We start from the raw sequence: 27,744 nt of genomic DNA, 5'->3' as shown, positions 1-27,744 counted from the left end.
TTATCGTTCTGTATTCAAGTAGTTTTCTCCACTTAAATACCATTTTGTGCAACTTTGCGCTTTCAATTGCTATAAATTTTACTTATAAAATTAGGATTTTACAAAAATGACCATTGTTAAAATATTAAACATTTTGCTTGTGACCAATAAAAAACAAAACAAAAAAAAACAGTCCAATTGTTGCCTCTCTACATGTATAAGATGTGTATGAGCAGATCTATCAAAAGTATTTTGTCAAACCATTTGAATAAAGCAACACATCCAGTATTTCATATAAAATAACTCATTAAATATTAAATTAGAGAACTCAGTTTTCTCTTCAAACCTCTCACATCATCCCACGGCATCTCAGATTTATTTTGGGACCCTTTCGAAAGGTTGTACCAGGCTGATCCCTGTTGGACTAAATATCCTGATATCCTGATTACACACATACGGCAAATGTAGTGGAGTGGTTGAGCATTCAGTGTAATCACAGACAATCCAACAAGGCCACCTAGAAAATATTATCACCCCAGACCAATACTTACAACCATACAGCACTTAGGTTCAGTATACTAAAGAGCATGAGACATGGTTCCATCCAAAAATACTTTTATTAAATCAGTAAAAGAGTCATCACACATGTAGGAATGGGGGATTGATCCAAGGCTGGGTCTTACCAGTGGAGAGGCAGACTAGTGAAGGAGAGGCATCCCAGGGAGACACCATCCTCCACCACCTTAGGCTCTTGGCTCCTGTAAAATATAAAGGAAACACACACACATCAGTGCAGCTCCACACAATTCAACCATAGGAATAAAAGTAAAGATCCCAAGAACAATTTGAATTTCAGTAAAATAAATAAACTGGATCTACACAATAAATCAAGTAGTCTAATAAATCAAGTCATAACGTGTGAAAATAAGATACAAACAAAGAATAGCAACCAACAAATTAAGTGAACACGTTACAATCCAAACCAAAACGGCAAAAATCCCCAGTCACATACACGCTGTTAAAAAGGCCCACATTTAACCTGGGGAACACTCTGACCTGACGCCTTCACAAGTCAAGGCAACACAACACAAAGGCAACACAACACAAAGTAAAGCAACACAACACATGGCAAAGCAAAGCATGGAAAATGCGAATCATAGTAAAGGCAAGACAGCGTCACAAAGTCACACTATGAGGAACAACGCGGTCAAACATTTCTGCCGCTCTCATACCTGCATCAATGCCGGAAGTTGACCGGCCCGGACACGTGGTGGGCCGTCACCGTCAGAGGAGAGCTGAGGAGGAAACTCCAACTATTTATAGTGGACCTGTAGTTGTGATTGGCTGATAAAGCCAAGTTTTCGCCAAGCACTATTCTGCCACATACATATACAAGTGATTCAAACTTGCTCCAGCTCAGCAGTAAAACGATGCTTATATTTATCAGTCTAATAAAGTCACATATACAATAATAAATCCTCCACAGAGATGTTTTAATCCACAACACTGATATTTTAAGTACGTGTTGCGAATAATTAATATTTTTACTTAAGCAGATATTTGAATACAGGTAAAGTATTTGTATTTGCACTTCTGCTTAAAGCGGTGCACGTCTGCAGTTCAGTGCGCTCTGTCTTCAGCTTTGTGACTCCATTTCCCAGCAGGCACCGCCATGACGACGTCTACGCGGCTCTCAGCCAATCGTCTTCTTCCATACACGGAAGTCCGAGCGAAGAGGGAAGTTCGGTTTGTGTACAAATCACATCGAGCTCCTTGTTTTCTTGTGTGAAGACACGAAGACCGATCGGATGTAGCGGACTCCTCCGGTGTGGAGGCTGCAGTCTGACGTCTTGTCCACATGTAAGTCCACTTTTCAGTTCACCACAGTGATACGACCGTGGGGTGGCTAACACGCTAACAAGCTAACGGATAACAGCTCTAGAACGATGACAAAGGCGGAAGTGAGCTGCACTGATCGAGTCGCAGCTCCACATTGTTACTCACACAACAGATTCACTCTGGTTGTTCTGTTGTTGTGTAGACTGAACTCACACACTTCCTCTCCGTGTGCAGCTTTGGTAAAGCGGAGGAAACACTGGCACCATGCGGTGTGGTGGTAACGTTGCACTCAAACGCTTCACCTGTGTTTGTTTATGTGCTTCACTATTTTGTATTGAAGGTTAAAAAAAGACCGATGCTTTCTCTACAGTCATCATTATAGGAAATGTTGTGTTTATATAGATTTATATAAACCGTTTGTATACTGTATATATTGTGTGATTGTATACATATAAATGTTTCTTTTTTCTGGTCTTAATTCTATCTATTTTCACGTTATGGTCATTTATTTAGTGAATGGACTATTCATTTATATAGACATTTATTGTGATGCAGTGTCTGTTTTAATTTCTACTGGAAGCCTTTTTTGCACATACTACTATTAATCAAATTATTGTAAAAACAAAATGTGCGTTAATAAGCACATGATTAAGGAGTGGTAAAACATAACCAATATAGATCGATCCACAGGGTCATTGAACGGTTTGCTGCTTGAGGGAATGATGTGAACCACATGCTCTGGCTCTCCTTGATATCATATCTCAACTCACCAACACCCATTTCAGATTGAATTGTTAGACACTGTTTTTGTCCTCCTGTAGATTCTGCAAATCAGTTTCTTACTCACTAACCCCTTATAATGGTCACAACCGATGATTGATGGATTGATTGATTTTCAGTATCAGCTATTCTGTGATTTAATTTCATGATTATTCTCCCAAGTTTTTATTTATTTAGTGTTCTGCTTACATACAACAGGTATTTGTTAATATGTCGCTTCAAGTGAATGTGTGATAAATGTTCCATAGTGGGGAAAAAATAAGGTTTAAGTATAAAAATACATTAAGCCTAAATTAGCTGAAAGAAACTGTTGATTTTCTGTCTGTTACTCAGGCAGCCCTTTCATTTAATCCAGGTGACCCTAAATATAATATACTAAAGTAAAATTGGAGAGCGTGATGTTTAAACTGATTTGAATTTACTGAAATAATGTCAACAATCTCATAATTGGAACGGCAAACTTACCCTTACCCAAAGTCCACAAGCTTAGTTTAACAAATCTTCAAAGATAATATTTGACCAGTCACATCTCGTTCCTGCTCCTGAGCGTGTTCAGCCAACACGAGAGCTGCTGTCGAGTGTGTTTGTGCGCATGTACTTTTTTTTTTCTGCCTGTGTGACATGGGTTTGCACAAGTTTGTGTAAGTACAGAACCTGTGTATTTAAAGTATTAAGCTGAACTGTCTGTGTGTGATATTATGGGAGAGGCTTTCTGCTACTTAGGTATTCAGCATGCAACTCTTTTCCACTTCTCCTTCACTAAAAACTAAGCCCCTGACACAAGTCAACAAGAAGCGTTTGTTCCTAATTTGGTTGGGCTTCTTTTCCTCCCTGAAAATGAGTATTTATATATTCACATCAGCAAGCCATAGGGGCTTTCCAGCAGAGATGATGGCAAGACATTAAAGAAATCGTGTGTAACGAGGTGATCATAAAACACAACCCTGTGGTGTCCCACACAGACCTGTCATTATGGCAAAAAACAACAAATACACGTACAGCCACACACCATTCTCAGGCTATATACAGACATGAAACACATCCTCAAACACAGACACTCTTATGATATGCCCCCCCATGTTTTTCTATATCATCATAAAAGGTGAAGAATGTACTGTTTATTTCTCAGCCACCATGAATGTCTGTTTGAGAAGGTTGTTAGGTTGTGGTAATAAGACATTAACTCACTCTGCTTCATTTATTTTCCACTTGGCATTACTTCCACTTTTCATTTCATTATCTGCCTCTGCTTTCATAAAGAGTGGTGAATGAAGTCGGCCACACATGCACAAATTAAATTGGAGCCCAACAATTACACTGACAGGCTCATATCGTTAACTCTTGTTGGTTTATCCAGATGTATTTGGCAAACACAGAATGGTTTTATCGGCTGCATTACTTAATTATAAACCCATTTATCTAGGGTAAGAATATGTTCACTGAAGTTTTTTTATAAAACAGTTACACAGACATCAACATGGTACTTAAGTCTCATGACAACCTTAATAATAGCAGCACTCCTCTTTGCTTTGTCAAAAAGTGCCTCTGGTCTTTTTTTCCTGAAGGGCCAACGTGCAACGGAAAAGTAAAATGAAGAAACTTACTAAACTATTGCTCCAGTTAGTAATTGCTAAAAAAGTCCAAAGTGCACATTAAATATTCAATTTCAACAAAAGGTTTCCTTTTGTTACTGCAAACAGTAAAACAATAAACAATTCTTTATATTTCTTATAAAAAAATTCATACAACTACAATACAGGAAATGTGTTATAAAAAATCATGAACGGTACTCCACCCACTCCCTCCCTGGATTCAGGCCACCAGTCCCTAAAGAGCATCACTGCGAAACATCCTTGAGGTTGATTTCAACTGAATACCAAAGCTTGATAGTGGATTCCTTCTCTCCACGGACCTGACCATATAAAATGTGGTTGTTTTCTCTCTGCAGTCACAAGATAAAAATGATAAAGAACAGATGATATCTGCATAATCCTTGGACTTGTCTCATTGTTTATCTCACCTAGGATCTATCTTTGCACCTGAGTAAATTCACCTGGACAAGAGGCCCAATGTCTCTGCTGCAACCAGCCGTCCAGCTCCAACACACGACAGAGCCGTCTCCGAGTGCCCAGGAGGAGATGCAGTTCTGGATGGACAAAGTGGTTGCTTGGGGTCAGGCTGACAGTCCAGACACTCAGAGAGACACCAGTCTGCACTTGAGAAGATTAAGCAGTTACCTCCAGCAACTGCTCACACATATCAACAATGTGGTGAGCAGACACTTTGATAAGCTGAGCTCGGGTCTTCACATTCATTCTGTGACAGTGCAAGAGAAGGTTGTGAAGATTTATGCTTTTTTCAGATACTCTTAGTTCTAAAGTATATTTCCCAGATACCTGTTCTGTCTAATTTAATGCTGGATATTCAGCATGTTTTACAGACTCAACATCTCTTACCTAATGAAATAAATTAAAACGGTTAATTACTTACACTGAGCCGTCAAACAGCCATCTGATTAATGAAGTTAATTTAAACACCAACATGTATTGGTGCACACACAGAGTCATGCACACGCTCGCTCTCAGAGCCAGGGCTTGAACAGTAAGCCCAGCGATGGTAGGCCCTTGCTAACAGAGGCTGCTCTGTGCTGTGCAGAGGCTGTGAATGTCTGGCTGGCAGTGCTGCAATGTTGAGTTAGTCAGGTAATAGCCGCAATGGGACCTTCAGTGCTAACCTAATGTATCCCCATATCAGGTCGGTAAATTTGGGAAGGGGGCAGAGGACGGGAGTGGTGCAGAACTGTGAGATTTCAGTGTTACTGCAGCCATGTCTCCCTCCTTCCACCTCGTGCTGCTCTGGACTCGCTGTCTCTCGACTATAAACATTTTCTCCCTCACGTTATACACTCGCTTTCTCACGGTGTCTTTGCACGTTTTCATATGCGACTATACAGTCCATGTGTTTTACTGTAACACAGTCTCAGTGTCTCTGTCTGTTTCACGTTCTACTTTGGCTACTATCCATATACTTTTACAGATTGAGGATTGACTGGATATTATTTTATCTGTCTATCTCTGTGTCAGTGTGTTTAGGATAAGAATGGATACCAAAAGAATAAAAGGTACTGCTTGATTCGCTTGAAGTTCTTTTACTAGCAGTGGACTCATAAAACACAAATACTTGAGCATACCCTGCTACTTGGCAGTATTGTGCATGATTTGATGACTTAGCAACTTTCCTCTGTCTTCTGTCCTGAGATGAAAAATACTCCAGTGCTATTGGTTTTAATTAGTTATTTGATGCTCTAAAAATTTTATTAAATTTCATAATAGCGACAGAGACTGATTGGTGATACCCAGATGACTTTGGCTCCAAATTACATTACTGGAGGAAGACGCACCGTCCATCTTTATATGCAGTCTATGACCTAGTAACCTTAGTAAGTAAAGATGCAGCATTACACCACTCCTCCACAGAGCTTTAAGATGGATGGAGAGTGTGGGGAATTCTGAAACACACTTGTGTATATTTATGTTCTCACCATAGTAACTTCTCTATTTATTGTTCGGACTACTCTGATTGTGATTCAGTGACGTCAGGGATAGAAGTGTTTCCTCACCGTTCTCTTCATCCTTGTCTATAAACTTGTACCATTTGCCTCCGTTGCTAGAACATTAGCAGCCACTTCAGTCTGAGATGTCTGTCCCTAATCAAAACAAGATACACGGTCCCAGAGCTCATTATAATTAGGGACAATGCTGACAAGGCTTTGATGGTGATTTGGCCTCGGTAGTCAGTGATAATTGCTTTCTGTTGTGATGGCTCATTCTTATGGGCATTCCTGCAGCCACAGAGCATTGTACCGTTCCTATTGTAAATGAACATTCCTTTATATTTGCATCATTAACACACAATTGCACATGTATACTCACACAGACGAAACGTTTACCATGTGTTGCTGGACTGATAGGAAGGCCGAGTTTGAGGGCTGTGATCCAGGCAGCATTGGCGGTGATGTGGATGGGGGTATTTAGAGAAACTCAACTTGGCTCATCGTTCTACTTCCCATTAATGGTGATCTCATCCACTTGAATGAATCAAGTTACAATCATTGTCTGTCTGATGTTCTTTTTGAATACATTGGCCTAAAGCTACTTCTAAAATTTCAAGACTTACAGTCTATTGTAAAGGTGGAAACTGGTCTCAGTTTTCTTTCCTCATAAGAAACAATACACTCTTACAAATTTTCACCCATAAAGCATTAATGTTATAAATGTTGGTCCTGTGCATAGACTGTGTATAAACATGGATTACATAACTTAATTTCCTCCCACTATCTAGAAATCCAAAATATCCCGGATACTAACGCTATTATCTTATTTCGAAAACTTCATATGGAGCCAGAGTCTGTGCTGCATTGAACGGGGTCCTGCAGAGACACGGGAATGATCAATCGCATTTCTGTTCCATTAATATGGGTGGACTAATAAGTAATACTGTACAGACACGTAAACATGATTCAAGTGTGCAGACAAATGCTCGTAAATGTAAGTAATCCCTCACTTCTTTGATGTGTTCCTGTATGTACAACTGTTGTCATCACATTGTAAAATATAATGGGGTCTGTGTTGATTTATCAAAACCAGGAAAGCAGTCGGCTGAAACAGAACAATGTTGTGCACCTGTGTTTTTACCGAGTTATCACTCGTGTATCAAAAATGATTTTTAAAAGTCGTCACTGCTACTTAAGGCCTTTGTCTTTTCCCCCAAATTGAATTGAATGTTTGTGCTTCTGACAAATGTGCTATGTTTCGTCATATTTAATTAGAAACAACATGCTTAATGTTTTAATAACCATTTGTGTCATTCTCATCTTGAATTATAAGGGTTGTGACGCACTCTGGTCTTTTTCACATCAACAAGATCCTTGTATGGCTGTTGTGGTCATTCATTTTAGTGAGCTGTCTCAGATCATCGAAGTTATTCCCAACAATAAGATTCTGAGAAAATCGAATAATTAAAAAAGTGGTCTGGATCAAAGGTTCTTAAATGGAGCGTGTGCATTAGCCTGAAAGCTTTGGGTGTTTTTAATTGGCTGTGAAGTGAAGTAAATCACATGGTCGGCTGTTTTGAGCTGGATAAACAAGCACACACACAGGCATTCTTAAGCCCTTCCAGGTATAGTACCCCCGGCCAGAGCCCTGATCTGTTCACTGTATCTCTCACTACTGACACTATGCTAAGAGTTGTGACATGACCATAACAAAGCAGACAAAGGTTATAGGCATGAATAATGTACTGCACACCTGTGGATGTGCCTGCTATTCAACTCAGCACCCTCGTTCATCAACTTCACTTGAGATTATTTTCATCTTCTAATGGTTCTAAGTTGCTATGATCAAACAAACAAGACAGACACAGGTGAGGAGCTGTAAATGTCTGCAGTGACATGAAATGATGAAGGAGATTTCAATGTTTGTCAGCCTAGGTCCTGTTCGAGTTTGATTATGTGCCAGATGGTAAATGGACTGTATTTATTTAGCACTGTATTCCAGTCTTATTGGCCACTCAAATTGTTTTGCCAAAGGACACTTTAGAATTCATTTCCCAGTGATTGAACCACCAACCCTCTGGTTAGTGAATGACCTCTCCTCCTCCTTAGCCACTGCTGCCAATTTCAGGTTCTCAAGGTTTTTCTACTGCTAATTATATTATGCTAAATCAAGAATTACAAAATCAAGCGAGGGAAAATTCATAAATCTAGAGCTCAGATCATATGCGATAAAAAAGTTTTGAATCAAGAGCTAGAATTAATACAGTGAAAACCTGAGATTCAAAACCGAGGAGGATCCAGAGTTATCCTCACCAATCCGAGAGCCTGAAGTATTACATATCAGACTGAAATGACTAAATCAACATCAACTGGTAAAAAAACATGTGTGCCTTCCTCTCTGATATGCTTAAATAAGTGCAAGTTAGCAGGTTCAGAGGTGTAAAAATATTAAAGATGAAAAACATGTAGATGATTAAATCCATTATCCCATGTCTGTGTTGATCTGTTCTGTCCCTAAGAGATCCACAACAGAAACCATGAAGCGGCTGCCCTTCCTGGGCCAGTTCCTTGGCCGACTGTGCTGGAACCCTCTCGTTACTGCTGATGGTGAGTGTTTCTGGGCAGCTTTAACTCAGTGGAGCACAGTGGATGGATCAGGTCCAGAGTAATGGTAGCCTCTTAGTTTTGAAGTCAGGTTTTCAGAACTCCCAGACAAACAGAAGTAATAATGACTGTAATGATACTGAGATCATAGTGTGTAATGTGTCTGTAGATACGAGCAGAGGGCTGCTGTTCCAGTGTCTGTGGGGACTGTACTCAGAGGATCCAAGCGATGCTGTGGAAAGAAAAGCCAACCAGTGGATACGGGTATGGACTGGATATTCTCTATCCCTATTAATACAGACCCCGAGGTTAAGTGATTAATGAGCAACAGAGACTCGGGTAAAGAGACTTTTTTTTCTTAAATGAGGGATAAAGTACAAGACAAGTGACTCATGACGGCTTTTTCATACCAAGCTCAACTTCCCATTCTAAGTCACTTCATCTTTGCGTGATTACAGCACAATTTACAGTGAGCATTATCTGTTCAGCATTTTTAATTGCAGAGGTTTAAGTTTAAAGAAACATTTAGCAGGGATCAAAGTAGAAATAGTGCAGGCGTGCAATGGTGGCCAAAGCGTTGAGGTGCCAACCATAAACTGTAATCCCTGGTTCAAATCCAGCCGGGAGACCTTTGTTGTCTTTTCCCACTTTACCCAAGTTTCTACTCATCTCTTTTTCTGCTACCTCTCTAATAAAAGTGTAAATTACGGAATATTTTAATGTCAGTCCTAATATATACTGTACATATAGATGGCTCTTGTTCTGCTTGCCATAGCAGCTGGATGGTGCAGTGGGTGGCTAACGTTGGGGTTTAAGTCCCTGTCAGGGCCACTTTCTAAGCAGCAGCTTGAGAGAGTGGGAGCAGCATTGGAAAAAATTATTGAGAGCCATTGATTGAACCTCATTGATGAAGTTTGGAGGAAGAGAAGGGGTGAGGTATAGGACCGAAGGAAGGTATAGGACCGACTGATAAAATACATGCCGGCCAAGGATGAGGAGATCAGCCAGAGGTGTTGAGAAAGCAGCTCAATGATAGGAATAATAAAACCCTGCTGTTAGTGTACCCAAGACACAACAATATTGTGTATGTTCATTTTCTATGAGCCTAGGTCACCTGATACAGAAACGTTTGATATCAGATTGTAAATTGTATAATTGTGATTGTACTGCTGCAGCCTCATTCATTGTTTTGACCCTACTCCAGTGAAGCTGCACAGAGATTAAATACATTTAATAACCATTACAAAGCTGGAAAGGGTAAACTCAGAAATGTATATGAACATTTAAATCAAGTAACTATAGTTAATGTATAATCACATGCCTTTTCTCTTATTTTTCAAAATTCGTTCTTGCCTGACTTAAAATACAAATTATTTACCAATTACAGATCACCCCTTTCACAATTTCCCTTTGAGTGCCTTTGGGCTGCTGTCTAATTTACCTTTTAATAGGAGTTCTCTCCAATGGGGAAACGGATGATGGATGAGGGAGATTGGGTCTCTGTTAGTCTAAGCCTTTTGTGCCAAACCTGTTAAACATATTTTTTAAAGCAAATTAGAAATGGCTGTTTCACCGCCTCTTGTCACCAGAGAAGGATCAGCCTTTATATAAGGGCTGGTCGATCCCTCTCGCTGTCTGTTTTAAAGTCACACACACATACATACAAAGGTGAGAGGAGAGAGAACACAGAGAAGTTAAGATTCTGCAATTTTCAACTTTGAGAGGGTTCACACAGATGGCTTATGATAAACAATGTGGGACCTTCACATTTTTGCCAGATTAACTGTGTGTTTGTATTCTTTTGATTAATTTCTCATCTAATAAAACATCTTGCTAATTAAAACAGTGCCTTGAAAGTAAACCTTGAATTTGCCAGATGGTCTTTGACCCATACGAGGGGAAGTGGAGTGCATGTGTGTGTTGCAGCGTTTGAATCTATGTCTGTGTGCTTTTTATAGGCATGTGTTTTCGTAAGCAGTGTTGTATTCACATATCAGTTTCATGTGCAAAAATGTGGAAGATGTGGTGGTGTGAAGATTTACATTAGACGTTTAGAAAGCCTTGATTATGATTAATTTAGAGATTATAACGAAAATAATAGTTGCAGCCTTTGTTGAACGTCAGTCTGTGTTTCCATCACCGTGCAGAAGTCTAAGTTGGGTTCACTGGGGCCACTCACACTAAAATTGCATGCATGTATTTTTCTTTACTGCAGGGCACTAGTTGAAAGTGTCCAAAGAGCACAAGTACAATAAACTCCAAACCAACTCTGCAGCCTCCCCTCATTCTCCCTCCCTTCTCCTCCAAACAAGCTCCCACTTCCCACAAATGACAGGAATGGCGGGAAGCACAAAAAAACCTATTCACCACAGCTCAGCCCGTCTGGGGGAGCAGGGCAGATGTATGGTTTTAGGCCAGAGATGGTCTGTCTCTGTGTCTCTCCCTGCGCTGTCCTGGAATGCAGAATGCAGCCTGTTTTCTGTTAGCTCTGTCTGATCTTGCTCCCCAACATTGTTTTCTTGCCGCCGCTATAATAGAGTGAGGGTCTGGTGCTAAGTGGCATCTAAACACTTTGTTTGTTTAGGTCTGCCCATGCGTTCCCACATTTTCCCATGTCTATGTAGTATTGATTATTTTGTCAAATACATGTGTTTTATAGCTACTGTATATAATACCATTAGTACCCACATGTATTTCCTCCTTAAATTATGAAAGTGCTCAAGGTATTTAGTTTTTTCTCCTTCATGTCTTCACTTCACCCCTCCCTGCTTGCCTCTACTTTCCACATCTGAGTGTTCTCACTGGGTTTGATGAATACTGGGTACAGCCGCATTCTGAAGCTGCAGGCTATGTCAGATAGTCATTAGCTCAATCGGTCTGTTTCTCGACATCCTGTACCAGAAAAAGGGAGGACCACACAGCGCTGCAGTAAAATGGTATGATCTCTGAGGAGATGACAGATAAGTAGAGCATGAGTGTAACATTAGAGAGCCGGAGGATGGACACTTGATACTTTAATCTTTGACGTGTATCTTTAGTGACTCAAACAGGGTGAACCACAGGTAGGCCCTGGAGCTGCTGTGGCTGATTTATAGTTTTAAAACATATTTCTAAACCTTTGGCCCAAACTGGCTCTTATATTCTGTGCTTTTATCTGGAGATGAAAGTGTCTGACACTGTTACACTTCCCCTTCATCTTATTTTTCTTCTTGGGTGTCGTCCCCTGACTGACTTGACTGAATGGAATGATCTTTTACATTTATTCCATTCACTTCAAAGGAGTAGTTTGACAATTTGTATGACTTGTTCATTTTTAAATCTGTACAAACAAACAGAAGTGTAACTTGTAAGTTAGGGGTTTGGAGACACTTATTTGTCAGTAGTTGTGAATGAGAGTGTGAATGGTTGTTTGTTTCTATACGTCACTGCTGTGATAGACTGGCTACCTGTCCAGGTTGTGCTCCCGCCTCTTGCCCAACCTCAACTGGGATTGGCTCCAGCCCTCCTGGACAAGCAGTATAGAATATAATTGAATGTTAATGAGAGGATAACTTCTAACTTTCAAACAACTAAAATACATTAGTTGTTTGAAAAAATCATATTGTATTCTGATGTCACAACATCAAAACATTGATGTCACAACATCAGAACATCTGACTCAGATAAATAAAAACAGGATTGGAAGCTGCTGTCAGCCCCAAATTAGGCTTTACATTTGTTAGGAAGAGGCACATTGGCTTCTCATAGTGCACCAAGTTTGAGCACAATGACTTGTAGCTCCATTATTTCGCATGTTCTTTTTGCCTTTTTCTGCACTCGTTCCCCTCATTTTATCCTCCCTCATTTTTGTCTCTGCTGTTTTGACCATTTGAGGCTAAACTTAAGTCTTTCATTGGTTTTGAGAGAATTCAATCATGGCCTAGTAATTGTTAACAGGCACACATCAAACCCAACCAAAGTCTTTTGCCTTGCTCATTTTTCTCCATCCTATGTTTTAATTTTAGATTTATGGAGGGATAATTTCCATGGCAGCAGCTCGTCAAAGCCCCCAAAGCCAGCTTGGTTGCTGTTTTCTCTGTGAGAAAGATGACTTTTGACCTAAAGTATTTGCCATCCATCTATCCATTTGCCCTTAATCCCATTCCTCTGGTGACCACACCCTTCTGTCCTTGCTCCAAATGTAGCCATGGCTGCGTGTTCTCGTCTCTTCTCACTGCCACTTCTTCTAACCAGCCTTTCTTCTCTCTCGTCTCTTATCCCCCAGCCTCACTGTGCCTCCTTACAAGGGTGGGATAAGTGTGATTGGTTTTGCATGTACTCAGTGTGCAGGGTTTGAGGGTGCTCACATGGTAGTGATTGGGGTTGTTTTGTGAGACTATGTGGAGGGTAAGCATCTTAGCGTGCTGTAGGGCCCGGCCAAAGAAACCACACAGCTCCACCAACAGTGCTGCAGCACTCCTCTGCCTGGGATTCTGTTCTTTTCTTTTTACCTCCTTGACTTTTCTTTTTCTACATATTCTGCCTCTCTCCATCCATTTTCTCTCCTCATCGCTCGCTGATCCCCTTTCATCTGCAGTTTGAAAGGGATTTGTATTTTTTTATTCTACTCTTAGTGGTGTGGATGTTTTTCTGTTTTTGGTTCATCATAGCTGTAAAAACAGATGTGTGTTCTGAGGATGTGAGGCCCAGGCTGTTTATGTTGGATCACACTTTCCAGCTTGTAACACTAAATCAACTTATTGTGGCTGAATAGAGATGACTGTTTCTACGGTTTGAATAAATCACTAATCGAAAACTTGCAGGTCTTTGGGTTTTCATCAGGCTTCTGAGTGAAAACCAGTGAGGAAAAATTCTTGTCTAACAGTTTATTAATCATTAGACCATAAAATGCTGAGTGGCTGCGTTTTTTATTTTTTTGTGAGAAAGTTAACATGGAAAGTAAAATAAATCAAAGTCTCAAACTGTCTTGTGTCATAGAACATTTTTATTTGTTTAGAAAAATCATTTTGCATCTTTACCTTTTTTGGAATCAACGACAGTAATGTTATAATTTACAGTGTGAATCAAGTGTTCCCACTCCTCGTTCCCTCACCAGCGTTTCTCACAGATGAGAATCAGCTGAGTTTATTAGTGTGGTTTTATCAGTGTGCGATGAGGCCCCTTCTGAAAAATGCTTGTTAAACACCAAGCCCCTCTCTAACAAAGACTGTTTATTTCTGAAGTCGCTCATATGCTGTCCATACATTCTCATTTACTGGAATGCCTTTTCTTCACTCTTCATGTGGTTCAAATGATATGACGCCAACGGAGTCATCCTATACTCAGGCAACTAATTAGCTTTGATGTTATGGATCCTGGGCTTTAGGCAGCTTGTATTGGAATCTTATCTCCTGTTATAGACACAAACGGAAAGTGCCATTAATCTGTTGCACTTTGTGTTGCTCCCACAGAAAGTGTTGTGTCAGCTTTCTACAGAAGAAGATGGTGCTGCAGCGCAGAAATTAATGAAGCATATGGGTGTACCACCCAAAGAGTACCATCTCAAAGTCCTGAGAAAGGTATTCTCTTTTTTATTTCTGTTGATCTGAATCTCTCCTGCATTGATAATATTCAAGTATGATGACATTGTTCCCTGTCAGTACTGCACTGCTGAATAATCTTCGAAAGGAAAACACTTGAACTTCAGTGTGTGATAAGATAATACAGCACGGCAGAGTTCTTTGGTGTTATGTGTATTGGTCTGTGATTATGTTTAGTGTCTTCATTGTGGTGGATGGTATTGTGTCTCCAAATTAACATCTGTCTCTACCGTGTATGTGCTTTTTCCTGCATTTCAGATGGTGGCAGTGCTGCAGGAAAACATTGGAAAGAGCTGTAGTTCTCTGGGCAACATAAATCAGAGGTTCAGCACTGTAGAGTCTAGGGCTGCAACTAATGATTATATATCCAACAGATGAATCTGCTTATTAGTTTCTTGTCTTTTTCTTTAGTCTATTACTTTTAATAAATTGTGCACAAATAAGTATTATAGTTTCAAAGATTCCAAGGTGTTGTCTTGTTATATTGTTATTTCAAAACAACTGGTGAAACTCAAAGGTATATGAACTCCATTGATGCACAACAGTGAAAAAGAAGCAACAACCTCACATTTACAAAATTTAACTGCAAAATGTTTTGATATTTAATTGAAAAAAAACACACAATTAAATGACAAATTATCCCAATATTTGCTTTTTTAATTGATACATCAGTAAATTATTCAAGGAAAAGTAGGTTCAAGTTCCACCAACATTAACTTACAGAGGGGTGTGTAGTGTTATCAATATACAGTACATGTGTATCTAATTCGTATTCTAAATACACAAATGTTACAGCCAGCTGAACAAGGACCAAAACACACAGATCCTAATAGTTAAGGATTCCTATATTTCTAATCTTTGGTAATATTCTGATCTTGTTCAACATTAAATGAATGATTCTGTCCAGGTGTTCATGTGACAACATCCTGGCTACATCAGAGGCGTGTGTCCCTCTGGTCTCTTGTCCGGAGGCTGCTCCTCTCATTGGTGCACTGTTACAGCGGCCAGTGACTTGTGTCAGAGCAGCGCTGAGTGAAGACTTCCTGGATGCACTGAGCTCCGCCTTGTCCAGGTAGAATAACACAAAGAGACAGGAGTCCCATTCAGAGCAGAGCTGTTTCTGACATCACTTCTTACTCACACTCACATCATATAGTGCATCGTATTAAAGTGTTCAAATTCTGAGTGTCAAATTTATGTAACATTTGGCGTCTTGAAATGTTCCCACAATGGAATAAAAAAAAAAAGTTCACAGTATGCACTCTACTTTCTGCTGACAATCCCACAATGCAGTGTGTTGTATTTGACAGATGTGAAAACTACAGCTGTCAAATTATGCTGCAAAATTATAACTCATAAATGTCCAAAACCTAAATTTACTGCTCACAATAGAGTAAAGTGTTGAGTGTTTGATATAGAGAGCAGTGAATGAGTGATGAGGGGAGGGATCTCAGACACAGCTCGTGACTGACGGTATTTTCTACAAAGTTGTTCCCAAACATTTAATTTAATATGTGGATGAATACATCCAGTTATATTCAATGATATCAATTCATCAGTGATGTTTTGTTTTTTACAGTCAGGTCTTGTCATTGGAGGATCAGGCTGTCGTCTCTCTGTGGTATCACAGTCTGTCCAGCCTGGAAGAGGCCGTGCTCAGTCTGCTGGAGTCTGTTCTGAGCAACACGGAGTCAACGCCACAGAGGATGGTGCAGCAACTGTCACAGTCTCTGCTGGTGGGTATTTTTGTTTCTGCACAACTTTAAAGATAAGGTCATGCATTGAGTCATAGATATGATTATATTCTCCAAAATGTATATGTTGTCTTTATTTAGTGTTAAATCAGTAGCTAGTCCCTGAGTTTAGTTGTTGCCGCCTTTGTTATCGATTAACTTTCTGATTATGGTCACAATCTGCAAACAAAACCCTCATAAAGCCGACATCTTTTTTTGTTTCATTTAACAGTCCAAAGATGTTTAGTTAACAATGATATAAAAAGAAGAACACCAACATGAAAGTTTAGTTTATTGGTGGAAATTTTGTATCAAACCCGCCCATGGAACTCGGGGTAGAAATCTCATGTGATACCTTATTTACCTCCATGAACAACTATCCTGCCAGTATCTCTCAAACTATTATTGGAAGGAAGTATTTCATCATAGCTTAGTTAATAGGCTGAAGTTTAAGCTGAAATCGCCTAATGCATGAGTGTTTAATTTGTCATCTGTGAAGCTGTTGAGATGCTGTGAAATGTGTAGAATGTTGTGCCATTGTTCTGTGAACCGTTCTGCAATTTTACTGCTGCGTGAACTGGCATCATTTAGGACTGTTGATAAATTAGGGACATATTGCTGCTGTTAAACTGGGTTTGTTATGTACGTAGTTTGACTCATCTGCCCCGAGTTAGAGTCTCACATCAGAACTCGCTGCATGCTCCATATGTGTTCAACTCCAATTTGAACAGCTCTGTAAACTGTGAAACCAAGCATTTGAATATAAGGCCTGCTCATTTTAAAGTCACTAATATGAACGTGTACTTTTTTCATATGCTCCGTTCTTGGAAACATTCCATCGCTTTTTTCAGTGAGTCTTTATTGACTGTTTTTGCCTGGCTAACTCACACCACTTGGCTTTGCTCTGCGTGCATCTCACATCATTTGGCGAGCATTAAACCTCTTCTCACATAATTTGGCTCGTGCTACACAGACTTCACTGTGCACGGTTAAGTACTGAACCCTCCGTCACTTGAGTCGAAGGCCGCTCCTCACTTGATTTAACTGAAGATCATGGCCAGTTCAAAAGTCAGAAGTGAGTTTTGATTTATTGATTGTTATGACTAGTTATTGAAGATGATGTCCTCACTACAATGCACAGCAATGCAATCGGTCGCTAACAAGGGCAGCTTTATATCCTATAGTATCCTGGAGCATGTTTTACAAATTAGTACAGGTCCTGTGATAATTAAGAATAACAATAAAATAATGAAACGTGTCGCCGAAACTCCGACTAAACTCTGAAACTAGATATAACAATGTTTACTCAAATCTAGACCTATCTTGAGAGTAATTATTCACAGAGTAGACGTGACATAAAATCAGAGTAGATAAATGTACATAGACTTGCTTCTACAAACTGTTTGTGCCAAATGTCTTTGCCCAGCAATAAAACACCTTGAGTGCACGGTTATAAATGGCATCCTGTTTACTTAAGTTACTGATTACAAGTAGGAAACAGGGTATTTTGCCTCATGTTAACTTAGGTCAAGTTTGTCAGTTGTGTCACTCCCGTTTTCCCAGAGTGATGGTCCACTTGAGCTGTGTACACAACAGGATGCTGTCTTAGTTTAGGAACTCTTCTCAAAAATGGAGGAGATCGGAGCACACTGTTAAATGAATTACTAACGCTGAGTCTACAGGGATACGCCGGCCTATTGATTGCGCTCGGTTCCCTCATCTTGAGTTAGTAAGAGCTACTATGTTGGTAAGACAAGTTCTGTTAGCAATCAAACTAATTATAGAAACAGTTTACTTCTCGGTCCCGTCATGGATCTACTTGTTTATTCTCTTGTCCTTCTTTGATTGACCTCTGTTTTTATCACCTTTATAGTTCACATGCACATGTATGCATACAAACCTTCTCCACACACGCACACCTTCAGCCGCCAATGCTTTTGTTTATGATATTACATCTGGTCTAGTGTATCGTTTGTATAGCGTCTGGGCAGCTTTCGTTAAGGTTCCACTCAGCCTTCAGGTTTTTTGTGTGTCAGATGTGCGTTTTCATGCGAGTCTCTGTTGCGACGCATGCGTTGAAGAGAAAAACTAAACGAGAAACGTCTGAGCCAACTCCTCACCTCCCTTTCACTCACTTGTTTAAACTGCAATCAAAAATGGGAAACGTGAAATTAGGCTCACATTCCTCATTTTGGCTGGTCCCACCCCTGCACGATCCAGTGAGAGAGAGAGACGCAGGCCCAATAACAATAAATACTCACTTCCTGGGCCTGACTGCCAAAAACAGGATGTTTGTTGTATGCTGTAATTGACCCTCCTTGAAGTGTTAGTGGTAAGGTATGGAGGAGGACGCTAAAAATCCCCACATGTTTTCACTAGGGGGGGGGGTCATGACAGCGTGCACGGTGCTGGCGTACAACCCACACATGCAGATGCCCACTGACATATGTACATGAACGGTATGCCAACGCATTGCTCATGTCCATCCAAACAGTTACATGATTTGTTTGATTAATTCCACTTTTCTTGCCCCGGAGGAGAAACAAGAACCAAACATGTCAAAACTGAGTATAAAAGCCTTTGCTTTGTTTGTGGGGACATTGTAATGACACCATTTAAACACTGGGTGGGGTTTTTTTTGTTCTTACTGTGACTGTAATTGGTCCGGAACCCTGGCACAAAGTCAGTCGTGCAGTTACATGTGTACATAAACTGGAGAAGAAAATACTCCTTTGTATAACCAGGTTGTAGCTTATATATACACAAGGATCTTATTATTGTAAAATACCACTTGAAACTAGTCACACCAGTGGCTTTTAAATTCACCGTGAGCTAATGAAATAAATAGACAAGCTTGCTCATGTCTGATTCTGTCTCCAGACTACGTGCTCTCCTCCTATGTGAGAGTGTGGAGGGGGGTGCAAAGGGAGAATAATTAGGGAGTCGAAGAAGTAAAAAAAGGGAGAGGGAGGCAGACATGAACAGTACAGCTGTTAAATGTTTGCACTTGGGTATTTTAGAATGTGTTAAATCTGAAACACATGATGAGTGTACATTAGGAGAAGATGAGAGAGTGAGTCTGTGTGGGGCGCTGTGGAGGAAGGACTGACACAGTGGTAAACTGAGCGGCTCACCGGGAGAAGTGTGAGAACAGGGACACTCTGAGGCACTGGAGGTTTGTAGACGATGCAATAGTGACATCCGGTGGTTGTGTGTGTTTTGAGTAAATACTTCTTCTCTTGAAGAAGTTCAAATGTCTCATCTTCTGGTTATTATAATCCTATTCTGGGTGTTGTGTGTTTATCTGTGCAGCAGCGTCACTTTACAGAGTTTTAATTTCGTGTTTCTTGTGTGTTTCAGCCTAAAGCCTGTGCTCAGCACTGCTCGATATTTTTAGTTGTGAATGACATCTTCAGGTGAGTGATTGTGTGTCATTTAGAGGTTGGGTTTTTGCAAATTCTGTTATGATGGAGTCCACCATGTTTATTTGTCTATGATTATGTGTGTGTGTGTGTGTGTGTTTGTATCTGGCAGGTCGACGCTTAAACAGTCTGAAGGAAACAACTGTGTTAATTCTCTCATCCAAACATTTACCAGATGTTTTCTGAGGGAACTGAAACTGCTGCAGCCTCAGGTAGGATCCAAAAGTGTGAAGCAAATGTGTTTTTTGGAAGACTGTAAATGAATCTGCCCCCAAATGATTAATCCTTTGGACATTGAAATATAAAAATAATAGCCATTACATAGCAAGTTGACATATTGAAATTCATTGTTCCCTTTGGTTGATTATCATGAACTCAAACAAACTAAAAACTCTTCTTGTCATCACAGTCCACCACTCGACGTTTAGCCTACATTATTACAGCTTTTGTGATAAAAGTCAAACCATCGAAGTCTAATGTACAACCAGCAGAGATATGACACCGTGTCTAACTTTACTTTATGGCTTTTCATTTGTCACGTGACACTTTTATCCTTAATGAGTCAACGGTAACTTATATCTGTTGTAGACTTTGCTGCACTCACACACAGATTCCTCTGCAGGCACACTCACTTAACCTTTGATGAATCCTCCATCTCCCACATCGTTATCACTTCCTGTTCATCTGAGAGCTCCCTGCTCATACACACACACACACACACACTCACACACACACACACACACTCACACACACACACACACACACACACACTCACACACACACACACACACACTTTGCTAAAACTGTCCCACAGCTTCTTTCAGACACATCTGTTGTTGTATCAATGGCCTCCATCAACACTTCCTGTGTAACTAGGGAAATTATGTGACACCCACATGTCAGCCATTACTGTCAAAAGTCCAGAAAACAGATATGTCACCACGCAGGTTCGATGCTTTACCTGCTCCACAACTTTGTAAACTCAGCCCAACTTCTTTTCACCTCTATTAGCCAGTAGATGGCAGTGCTGCAGTGCGTTTACAGTAGACTCCGGTTTAAATGGCTGTAGTCACACTGCACTAAACACTTCCCATTACACGCTACATTACACATTAGCACCTGCTGTATCACCGTTACACAGCCTCCCATTCAAAATGTCATTTTTCAGCCTTTCAGAGCACAGTGATGTATGACGTCAAGGTACGTGTGATTTACAGTTAAAAAAATTCTGCTTTGTGTTGTTTCAGAAGTGTGTGTCTCTGAAGGCTTTCTTCCCACAGTCACCTCAGAGTGTGTTGGTCCCTCTGTTGACCCTGCCGTCAGGTCAGTGTGCACATACACTCACACAGTGTCTGTGCGTGCACGCGTGCTCTGACACAAACCCTATATTGTGAGTCAGGGTGTATTCAGGTATTCTTTAACAGTGTATAAACAGTTTTCCTGCTGCAGACTGAATGGACTCTTGTGTATCTTGTTCTCCCTAATCAATAATAGTTAGTTAACAACTTAGCTCAGTGTTTTATGTCTTTCCTAAAAGGTGGAGGAAGGTGCAGGAAGGAAGTGAAGGTTACATATTGTCAAAATGAGTTTCTAATCTGACGCATTTACAGACGTTAAATCAATTTAGGTTTTTATTGTGAATAACCAATGATCGTGTAACACAAACACACAATTGCACCTTATTCTTCTCACTAAGAAGAATCAGCATTATCCATATTGAATATGTAATACCAGTGTTTACATATGGGAATCTTTACCACTGAAGACATGCACAGTAGGTGAGTGCAGGGGCACAGTGGAGCAGTGCTTATCAGTGTGTGCCCAGACTGGCCCCCAAGCAGAAATGATTTACATGAATAGAGCCATTTAGGGACACACTGGAACCAAGCCAGAACCCTGAGTTAATTATTACTGTCTGTGTGTGTGTGTGTGTGTGTGTGTGTGTGTGTGTGTGTGTGTGTGAGTGAGTGTGTGAGTGTGTGTGTGAGTGTGTGAGTGTGTGTGTGTGTGTGTGTGTGTGTGTGTGTGTCACTGGAGACTGAATGGAAACGGTGCTTTGAAAAGTAGACGGTTTGAGCTTTTTATCAGGATTCGTGCTCCCACTGAAAAAGGCATAAATTTGGCCTCAGCATTGCATTGTTCAAGCAGTGGGCAGGAAAGATCTGGATCAAGATAAGAAGTGTCTGAAATGTTTGTTTGTTAGTTTGTTAGTGAGTTATGTGGGTTTTTAGTGCAAAATATGGTTCGTGTAAGCAAAGTTATTTCTTGGCAGAACAATGTGGAATGTGACAAACACCACTTAGGTCTTTTTTAAAGCAGGTAAAAATAACAGCTGGAAAACAAACAAGTAAAAGTACAAACAGGAGTCTATCTAGTTCTGAGAAAGACTTGTGACTGATATATGGGAAGTCCATTAAAGTTATTTCACATACAAAAGGTTCTTGTGTGTTGTAGTATTCTGCATCTTAACAGAAAAATTATGAAACATTATTTAATCTCCACCAAATTGCACACACTCATATCAGTCCCCTAAACATGCCGAATTGTTTTCATCAAGATCCATAAATTATTCTCTGAGAATTCAATACAAATGTTCAAAAACACCCTGGATCGACCCCTTGATCCAGATCCACACAAAATACTATAGAAACTTGTGAATCCTGCTTAATGAAACAACAAACACAGACAAATACATAACCTCTTTGGTGCAGGTCATTAACCAATAATGGAAATAATTGTGAGTAAAAGTTGTGGTGTTATGGTGAGTTACATGCTGGAACTAGTCTACTTATCTTCTTCTTGGATCTCCCATTATGTTGAATTGTTCCTTTCTTGAATGTTGACTAGATGGCTTGCTCTGAATTTTGTGAATGCCATTTTAATGTAGAAAAGTCATCATGGTGTCTGTGTGTGAATGTGCTCCTGCAGAGATGCCTCTGGAGGCTTGGAGACATCACCTGAACTGGCTCAGCAGCTCATTACAGAGGCTGACAGAGGAGGAAGAGGAGGGAGACGGCAGCAGCAGCACCAGGTTAGAGTGACAAAAGCTTGTAGAGAGAATGTGTTGATGTGCATCTGCTACCACCACCTCAGCAAATGCTTGCGTGGTGTTCTTATTTCCATTAGCTGTTGCTAAGGGGGTGGTTAGTCAGATATTTTCCTCTTGCATCACAGCAGAGAGGTCTTGGTGCACTGCATGGCTCCTCCAAGTACTCATTAGAGGCTGTTAGCTTGGGAATGGGAGCTGTGGTGTGAACAAGTGTTGGAAAGCCCAACAAGAGTGAGAAAAGGAATGCAGAAGAAGAACCGGAGAACCAGGGCGAAAATGGACAGAGGAAAACTAAACCACGGTAGAGAGAAAAACAGAGAGTGAGAGTTGGACGGATTTAGAGAAAAAGAGGGTAGAAGATGCGGATGAAAAGCAGACAGGAGTTGATGTCCTCGAGATGGAGACAGCTGACTCGATACCCTCCAGCTGTGGTTTTTAACAGGGCCCATTATCCCCACCACCGCCGCCACTCCTCTCTGGAGCTCCATGAAAATTTCCCAAAACATTGTTCCGAGCCAGCGGTGGGAAAGTAGTCTGTTGTGTTGCTCCAAGCGAAGATGCAGCTGCCAGGGCCCTGCAGAGGGGTGCTGCTGGTTGTGTTTGGGAGCCAAGGGGAAAGAGGGGAGATGAGGTGGAGAGCTCTAATGGTGGTATTAGGGAAATTTGAGAGAGAGAAAGATCTTTATCGCTCCTCTAAGTCATAGTCTCGCTGTTGCAGCTGTGTAGCTCTGTCTCACCATCTCTGTCTAATCTTTGTCCATCTTACATTTTGTATTAAACTTTTATTCTCGTTCTTAGTTTTTAATATGAGTGCAGGGAGGTGCAGATCACAGACAAAGACCCAGGAAATATTTGGCATCTTTGCTTGAAAATCTTGACTCATCAGTTCTTACTCTCTTGTCATCTCAGCTCCAGTCGTGTCCTTCCTTTTCCTTACATATGTCCATCAGGACTGCAGTCCACATCTCAGAATATTGAATAAATAGACAGTGTATGGTCATACATTTAAATCATCATGGATTATAAAGAGGTTGTATTCAGAGATTTTTCTGAGGACATATCAACTGTTGAAAGATCCAGTCATGGCTCCGATGTCACACCTGGGAAGGTATGAGGATTTTCGGTATCTATCTCTGAATGCGATCTGTTTAATAACAGGCTGTCGGCACGAAAGAAAAAGCTTTTAAAGGGTCTTGTGGTTTTATCAAAACTTTGGGGGAAAACACTTGATTTGTTTCATAGACAAATAAATTTGTTACAATGTAAATATGTATTAAAATACCTCCCTGACACTTATCTGGAGCTGCAGCTGGAGGAGGGGAACGTTTTGCTTATTCACACATTTAACTTGGAAAAAGTGAGGATGAGGTGGGTCGAGTGCCAGGCTGTTTAGCAGCTAAATTAGACCACCCAAATCACCAGGGTTTATAGATATTAAAACCTGTTTATAGCGCTGTTAGCCCCATAAACCTGGGCCTGCCCCAGTGTAGTGCTGCGTTTGCAAGCCGTCATTACCAACTGAAGAGAAAAAATAGGATAAGTAAAAATAAAAATCTCCTCCCGCCCTGTAGGGGGCACCAGAAGGTGTTTGAGGCCTGGTTCCTGTTGGTTCAGTGTGCTCACTGGGTGCAGGTGAGCGTCCAACTTCTGGGGACAAGCGGGCTCGAGGACCGGGGCCCCCTCTTGTGGCTGCTGAACTTCTACCACCACCCCACCAACAGGGGGCACCTCAGAGATCTACAGCTGGTAAGATTATGCAAACACTAAATTCTCCTTCTAAAATCTCCCTTCTTTGTTTTTTCTGCTACTTCAGGGGCTCTTGGTATCAGTTTTTCAAGCTGCCATTTTGATTCTCACATATATGTATTTATATACTACTGTATAAACAGCCTCACTGAGCAGCTAGCTTGGCCGTGGAGTCTTTAATTTGGAAACTCTTCTAAATTTGACTTATTATCTCTCTGACTCTGCAGCTGTTTGCATGAGCAAGGTTTGGATATGAAGAACCACTCTGTATTCAGCCTCAGAGAATTATTCCATGTGAGCGGAGGAAGCAGTGGCTCTACTCTATCCACTCAGATATATCTCCTGCAGAAGGGCCGCTATCATAACTCAGCGCCGCAACATTGTGGATGCTCGGTTATTTGCTCACAGCAGGTGTGTCGTCGCTGAAAGCCACAGAAGAAAAACAAAGAGAGAAACACATTAAAGAATAAATTATGGATGACCCCTATCTGAGCCGCAGAGAGTGAGACAGTGGCGGAGGGAGACAGGGAGACAGATGAGAGAGGCGAGCCGGGTGAAAAGGGTGATGTAGTATTGATTCCTCAGTGAGTGTCTGGCCAGCTGGCCTGAGTTTCATCTCTCTGTCTCCTGTTTGTCCGCATGCTCTCATAACCCCGAGAGACTCACTTTCTCCACCGCCCTCTCTCCAATTACGACCTTACGTTCAACTCGCACTGGGTCGTCTCTGTTCATCATTTGTGAATTACTAATCTATTGATTTCTATCTGCAGGAAGGCTACTTAAAGCGATGCTTCTTCATTCCAGTGTGGCCTATAAATAAACATCCGTCAGCTGACCTGAAATGTATCATGCTAACTGTCTCCAGGTACAGGCCAGAGAAGCGTGGGACCACCTCCACGCCCTCTTCTCTGTCTCCGCTCATCCACCTCCTGTTGACCACCAGCAGCTGTTGGTCACTCTGCTGTCACCACGACCTCAGCGACCGTCACCGTCACTGATCATCAGCCTCTTAGTCAACTTTGCCGTTTTTTCCCAACAACCGCTGAGCAGCTCATCACAGATTTTACAGACGGTGAGGAAACAACCTGTTATGTTTTTATAATAGTAAATTCAAAGAGTGGCCCAGCAGTCCCCTTATAAAACCACATTTAAAGTCTCCTGATCCAGATTTTTATCTGGATTCGTTTCAAATTGCACACGCTCAAGAATCAGTTTCCTAAACATGTTTTTTTTCATCTAAATCCATGAAACTTTTCCAAATGAGAAAATGTTCAGAAATGCCACATCACACAATGTTAAACAAAGGGAAGAAACATTCCTGGATCTGCCCCCTGATCCAGATCAGCACTAAACTTTAATGAGTTCTTTCCTGACCCAGATCACATCTCCCCTCCACGTCTCATGCGTAGTCTTGCTTACAAACAAACAACTACACAAAAGTAGATGGAAAAACCTCCTCGCTTGCCAAATGTAATAAATGTTCCCACACACTGGATAGTGTTGTTGTGCTTGGGTCGTGTATGATGCAATATTAGTTGAAGTCAGTGGAGAATATCAGATTAATATTCACACTTTGATCCTTAGTGGTTACTGTGGTTATTTTATTTGATCCTAAATCAGTTATTCTGTGTACTCGACATTTGTTGATGTCAAATGGGCTCCTGTTGTTTAGTTGTAGTTTCTGTTTATCGTGAAATACTAAAGCATATTTAATTTAAAATACATGATCTAATACTATGTAGTGCTCTGTTGAATATGATCTATTCAAACTAAGCCTTTTCACATACTAATGCTTTCTCTAGTTAAGTGTTTTGGCTCTGTTACAGGCAATATCTTTGTGTGTGTGTGTGTGTTGGTGGGTCCAGGTGGTGCGTCGGTCTGGTCTGGTTGAAGAAGCAGCGTGTGTTCTCCACTCACTGGAGCTGAGGCTAAATGCAGGAAGCTGCTTATCAAGCGACGCTAACAGAGTTCACCTCAGGATCGAGGCACTTCAGAACACACTAACACATATGCAGGCAGCATGAAGCCCCGCTGAGGGCCAAGCACACACTCACACACTCTGAAGGAGGTGAGAGCACGCACACACACAAACACACAGACACACACACACATTAACACAAACAACCATGCAGCAGCGAGTTCCTCCTCAGCTCAGGGTTTTTTCGGGGCACGTCGGCAGAATGACAAATAGCCACACTCTTGTGTAGATTTACTTGGGACAATGACAGGAATGTGTCAAAACACAGCACAGCAAGGACGGATTATGTGGAGAGAGGCTGCAATTATATGTGCACACACGCTCACACACACACACACACACACACTACAACTACAAGGCCCACAAGGACATTTGAGGAGTGACAGATCACACTGCAAAGAAGCAGCAGCGGGTACAGCGTGTCAGAGTCCTCCCACTCATGTAATTGTCTCACAAAATGAATCCTTCACGCCACACACACACACACACACACACACACACACACACACACACACACACACACACACACACAGGCATTTGTCTGAAGGAAAATGACACCAAATGCCATTTACCTTTGTGCTGAAATGTGTTAAATATGAGACATTAAAGTGCAGAGTACATGATAAACTGTTAATTAGAAGTAAAGTGGCTTATATTTATTTGTACATTTTCTGCTGTTCATTGTTGTTTTCTGTCTGTGGCATTTACAATAAATACACATTTCAAATATTACTACTGGAGTTCACTATTCCTGATCATGCTTCTACGTTACTACTTCATCATGTTGTTTAAACTATCAATGGTTTAGGGCGACAACTGATAATCGTCTTCACTGCTGATTAATCTGTGGATTCGTTCTACCAAGTGGGAAAATATTTCATTTACTTCAAAACAAGCTGAAAGAAAAGCAGTAAATTCTCTCATGTGAGAACCTGCTGATTTGGATGAGATCACTTGATTTGATTGAATTTGTAAGATTTGTTCTTAAAATTTTAAATTAGCTAAAATTGGAAGTTATTACAAGAGCTCCTCATAAACCTTTTTTTTTTCTCACAAACTTCACTCTCCTCGATGTTAAGACATGTTTTACTAATTAATCTACATGAGATTGATACATAAGAGGTTGTTTGATGTAATGTGATCACCTCATCGATAGTGTGGAATCCAACAGGGTTAGTAATAAACTTATAAATCCAAAGTGATCCCATCGTCCGTCTAGAACAAAAAGATCTGTTCTAAAAATATTTGTTCAGATATTATAGTCAACTCAAAAAACACCTGTCCTCCACAGCTGTGAGTTTGTAGTTTAGCATCTCACGTCAACAGTCTGTGAAACAACCTTTTAAAAATCAAACGTGATATCGATGTATTCACTGTGTGGACAGTCGTGGATGGAAACTGCAGCTTGAGAATTTGGTGGAGGACAACTGTGAGGTGGTACAACTACTTTATTACAGCATTACACAACCAGTGTTGGATTCA

General features: G+C 40.7%; 1 protein-coding gene and 1 long non-coding RNA gene across 3 annotated transcripts; one reads left to right on the top strand and one right to left on the bottom strand.

The window, feature by feature from the left end:
* Nucleotides 1-577: 577 nt before the first annotated feature.
* Nucleotides 578-1,712, bottom strand: LOC109639300 (uncharacterized). The gene is made up of 2 exons (XR_002203384.2): nucleotides 1,212-1,712; nucleotides 578-737 (listed from the first exon to the last, which is right to left on the bottom strand). It is a non-coding gene; the product is annotated as an uncharacterized lncRNA (long non-coding RNA).
* On the top strand, nucleotides 1,705-26,994 carry fancc (FA complementation group C). Of its 2 annotated transcripts, none has more exons than XM_020102686.2 (15): nucleotides 1,705-1,839; nucleotides 4,623-4,868; nucleotides 8,671-8,758; nucleotides 8,925-9,019; nucleotides 14,206-14,313; nucleotides 14,593-14,657; nucleotides 15,242-15,406; nucleotides 15,914-16,070; nucleotides 19,428-19,483; nucleotides 19,602-19,701; nucleotides 20,740-20,812; nucleotides 22,418-22,520; nucleotides 24,110-24,284; nucleotides 25,150-25,356; nucleotides 26,150-26,994. In XM_020102686.2, the coding sequence occupies exons 2-15, from the start codon at nucleotides 4,668-4,670 to the stop codon at nucleotides 26,306-26,308; spliced, it is 1,752 nt and encodes a 583-aa protein (XP_019958245.1). In that variant the 5' UTR covers nucleotides 1,705-1,839; nucleotides 4,623-4,667; the 3' UTR covers nucleotides 26,309-26,994. The 2 variants fall into 2 exon arrangements, with proteins under 2 accessions (XP_019958245.1, XP_019958243.1); XM_020102684.2 differs by having other exon boundaries at nucleotides 20,737-20,812.
* The last annotated feature ends 750 nt before the right edge of the window (nucleotides 26,995-27,744 follow it).

The sequence above is a fragment of the Paralichthys olivaceus genome, chromosome 4 (genome assembly GCF_024713975.1).
Source record: "Paralichthys olivaceus isolate ysfri-2021 chromosome 4, ASM2471397v2, whole genome shotgun sequence".
Lineage (NCBI taxonomy): Eukaryota > Metazoa > Chordata > Actinopteri > Pleuronectiformes > Paralichthyidae > Paralichthys > Paralichthys olivaceus.
The sequence above is the reverse complement of the archived record's forward strand: the minus strand, read 5'-3'. Positions and strand labels throughout refer to the sequence as shown.

Bases quoted from the DNA above. Each gene is read 5' to 3' on its own strand.
- fancc (XM_020102684.2), top strand. From the start codon at position 4,668: ATGTCTCTGCTGCAACCAGCCGTCCAGCTCCAACACACGACAGAGCCG. The intron at 8,759-8,924 runs GTGAGTGTTTCT...ATGTGTCTGTAG, and splicing joins CCCTCTCGTTACTGCTGATG to ATACGAGCAGAGGGCTGCTG. The intron at 14,658-15,241 runs GTTCAGCACTGT...GATTCTGTCCAG, and splicing joins CTGGGCAACATAAATCAGAG to GTGTTCATGTGACAACATCC.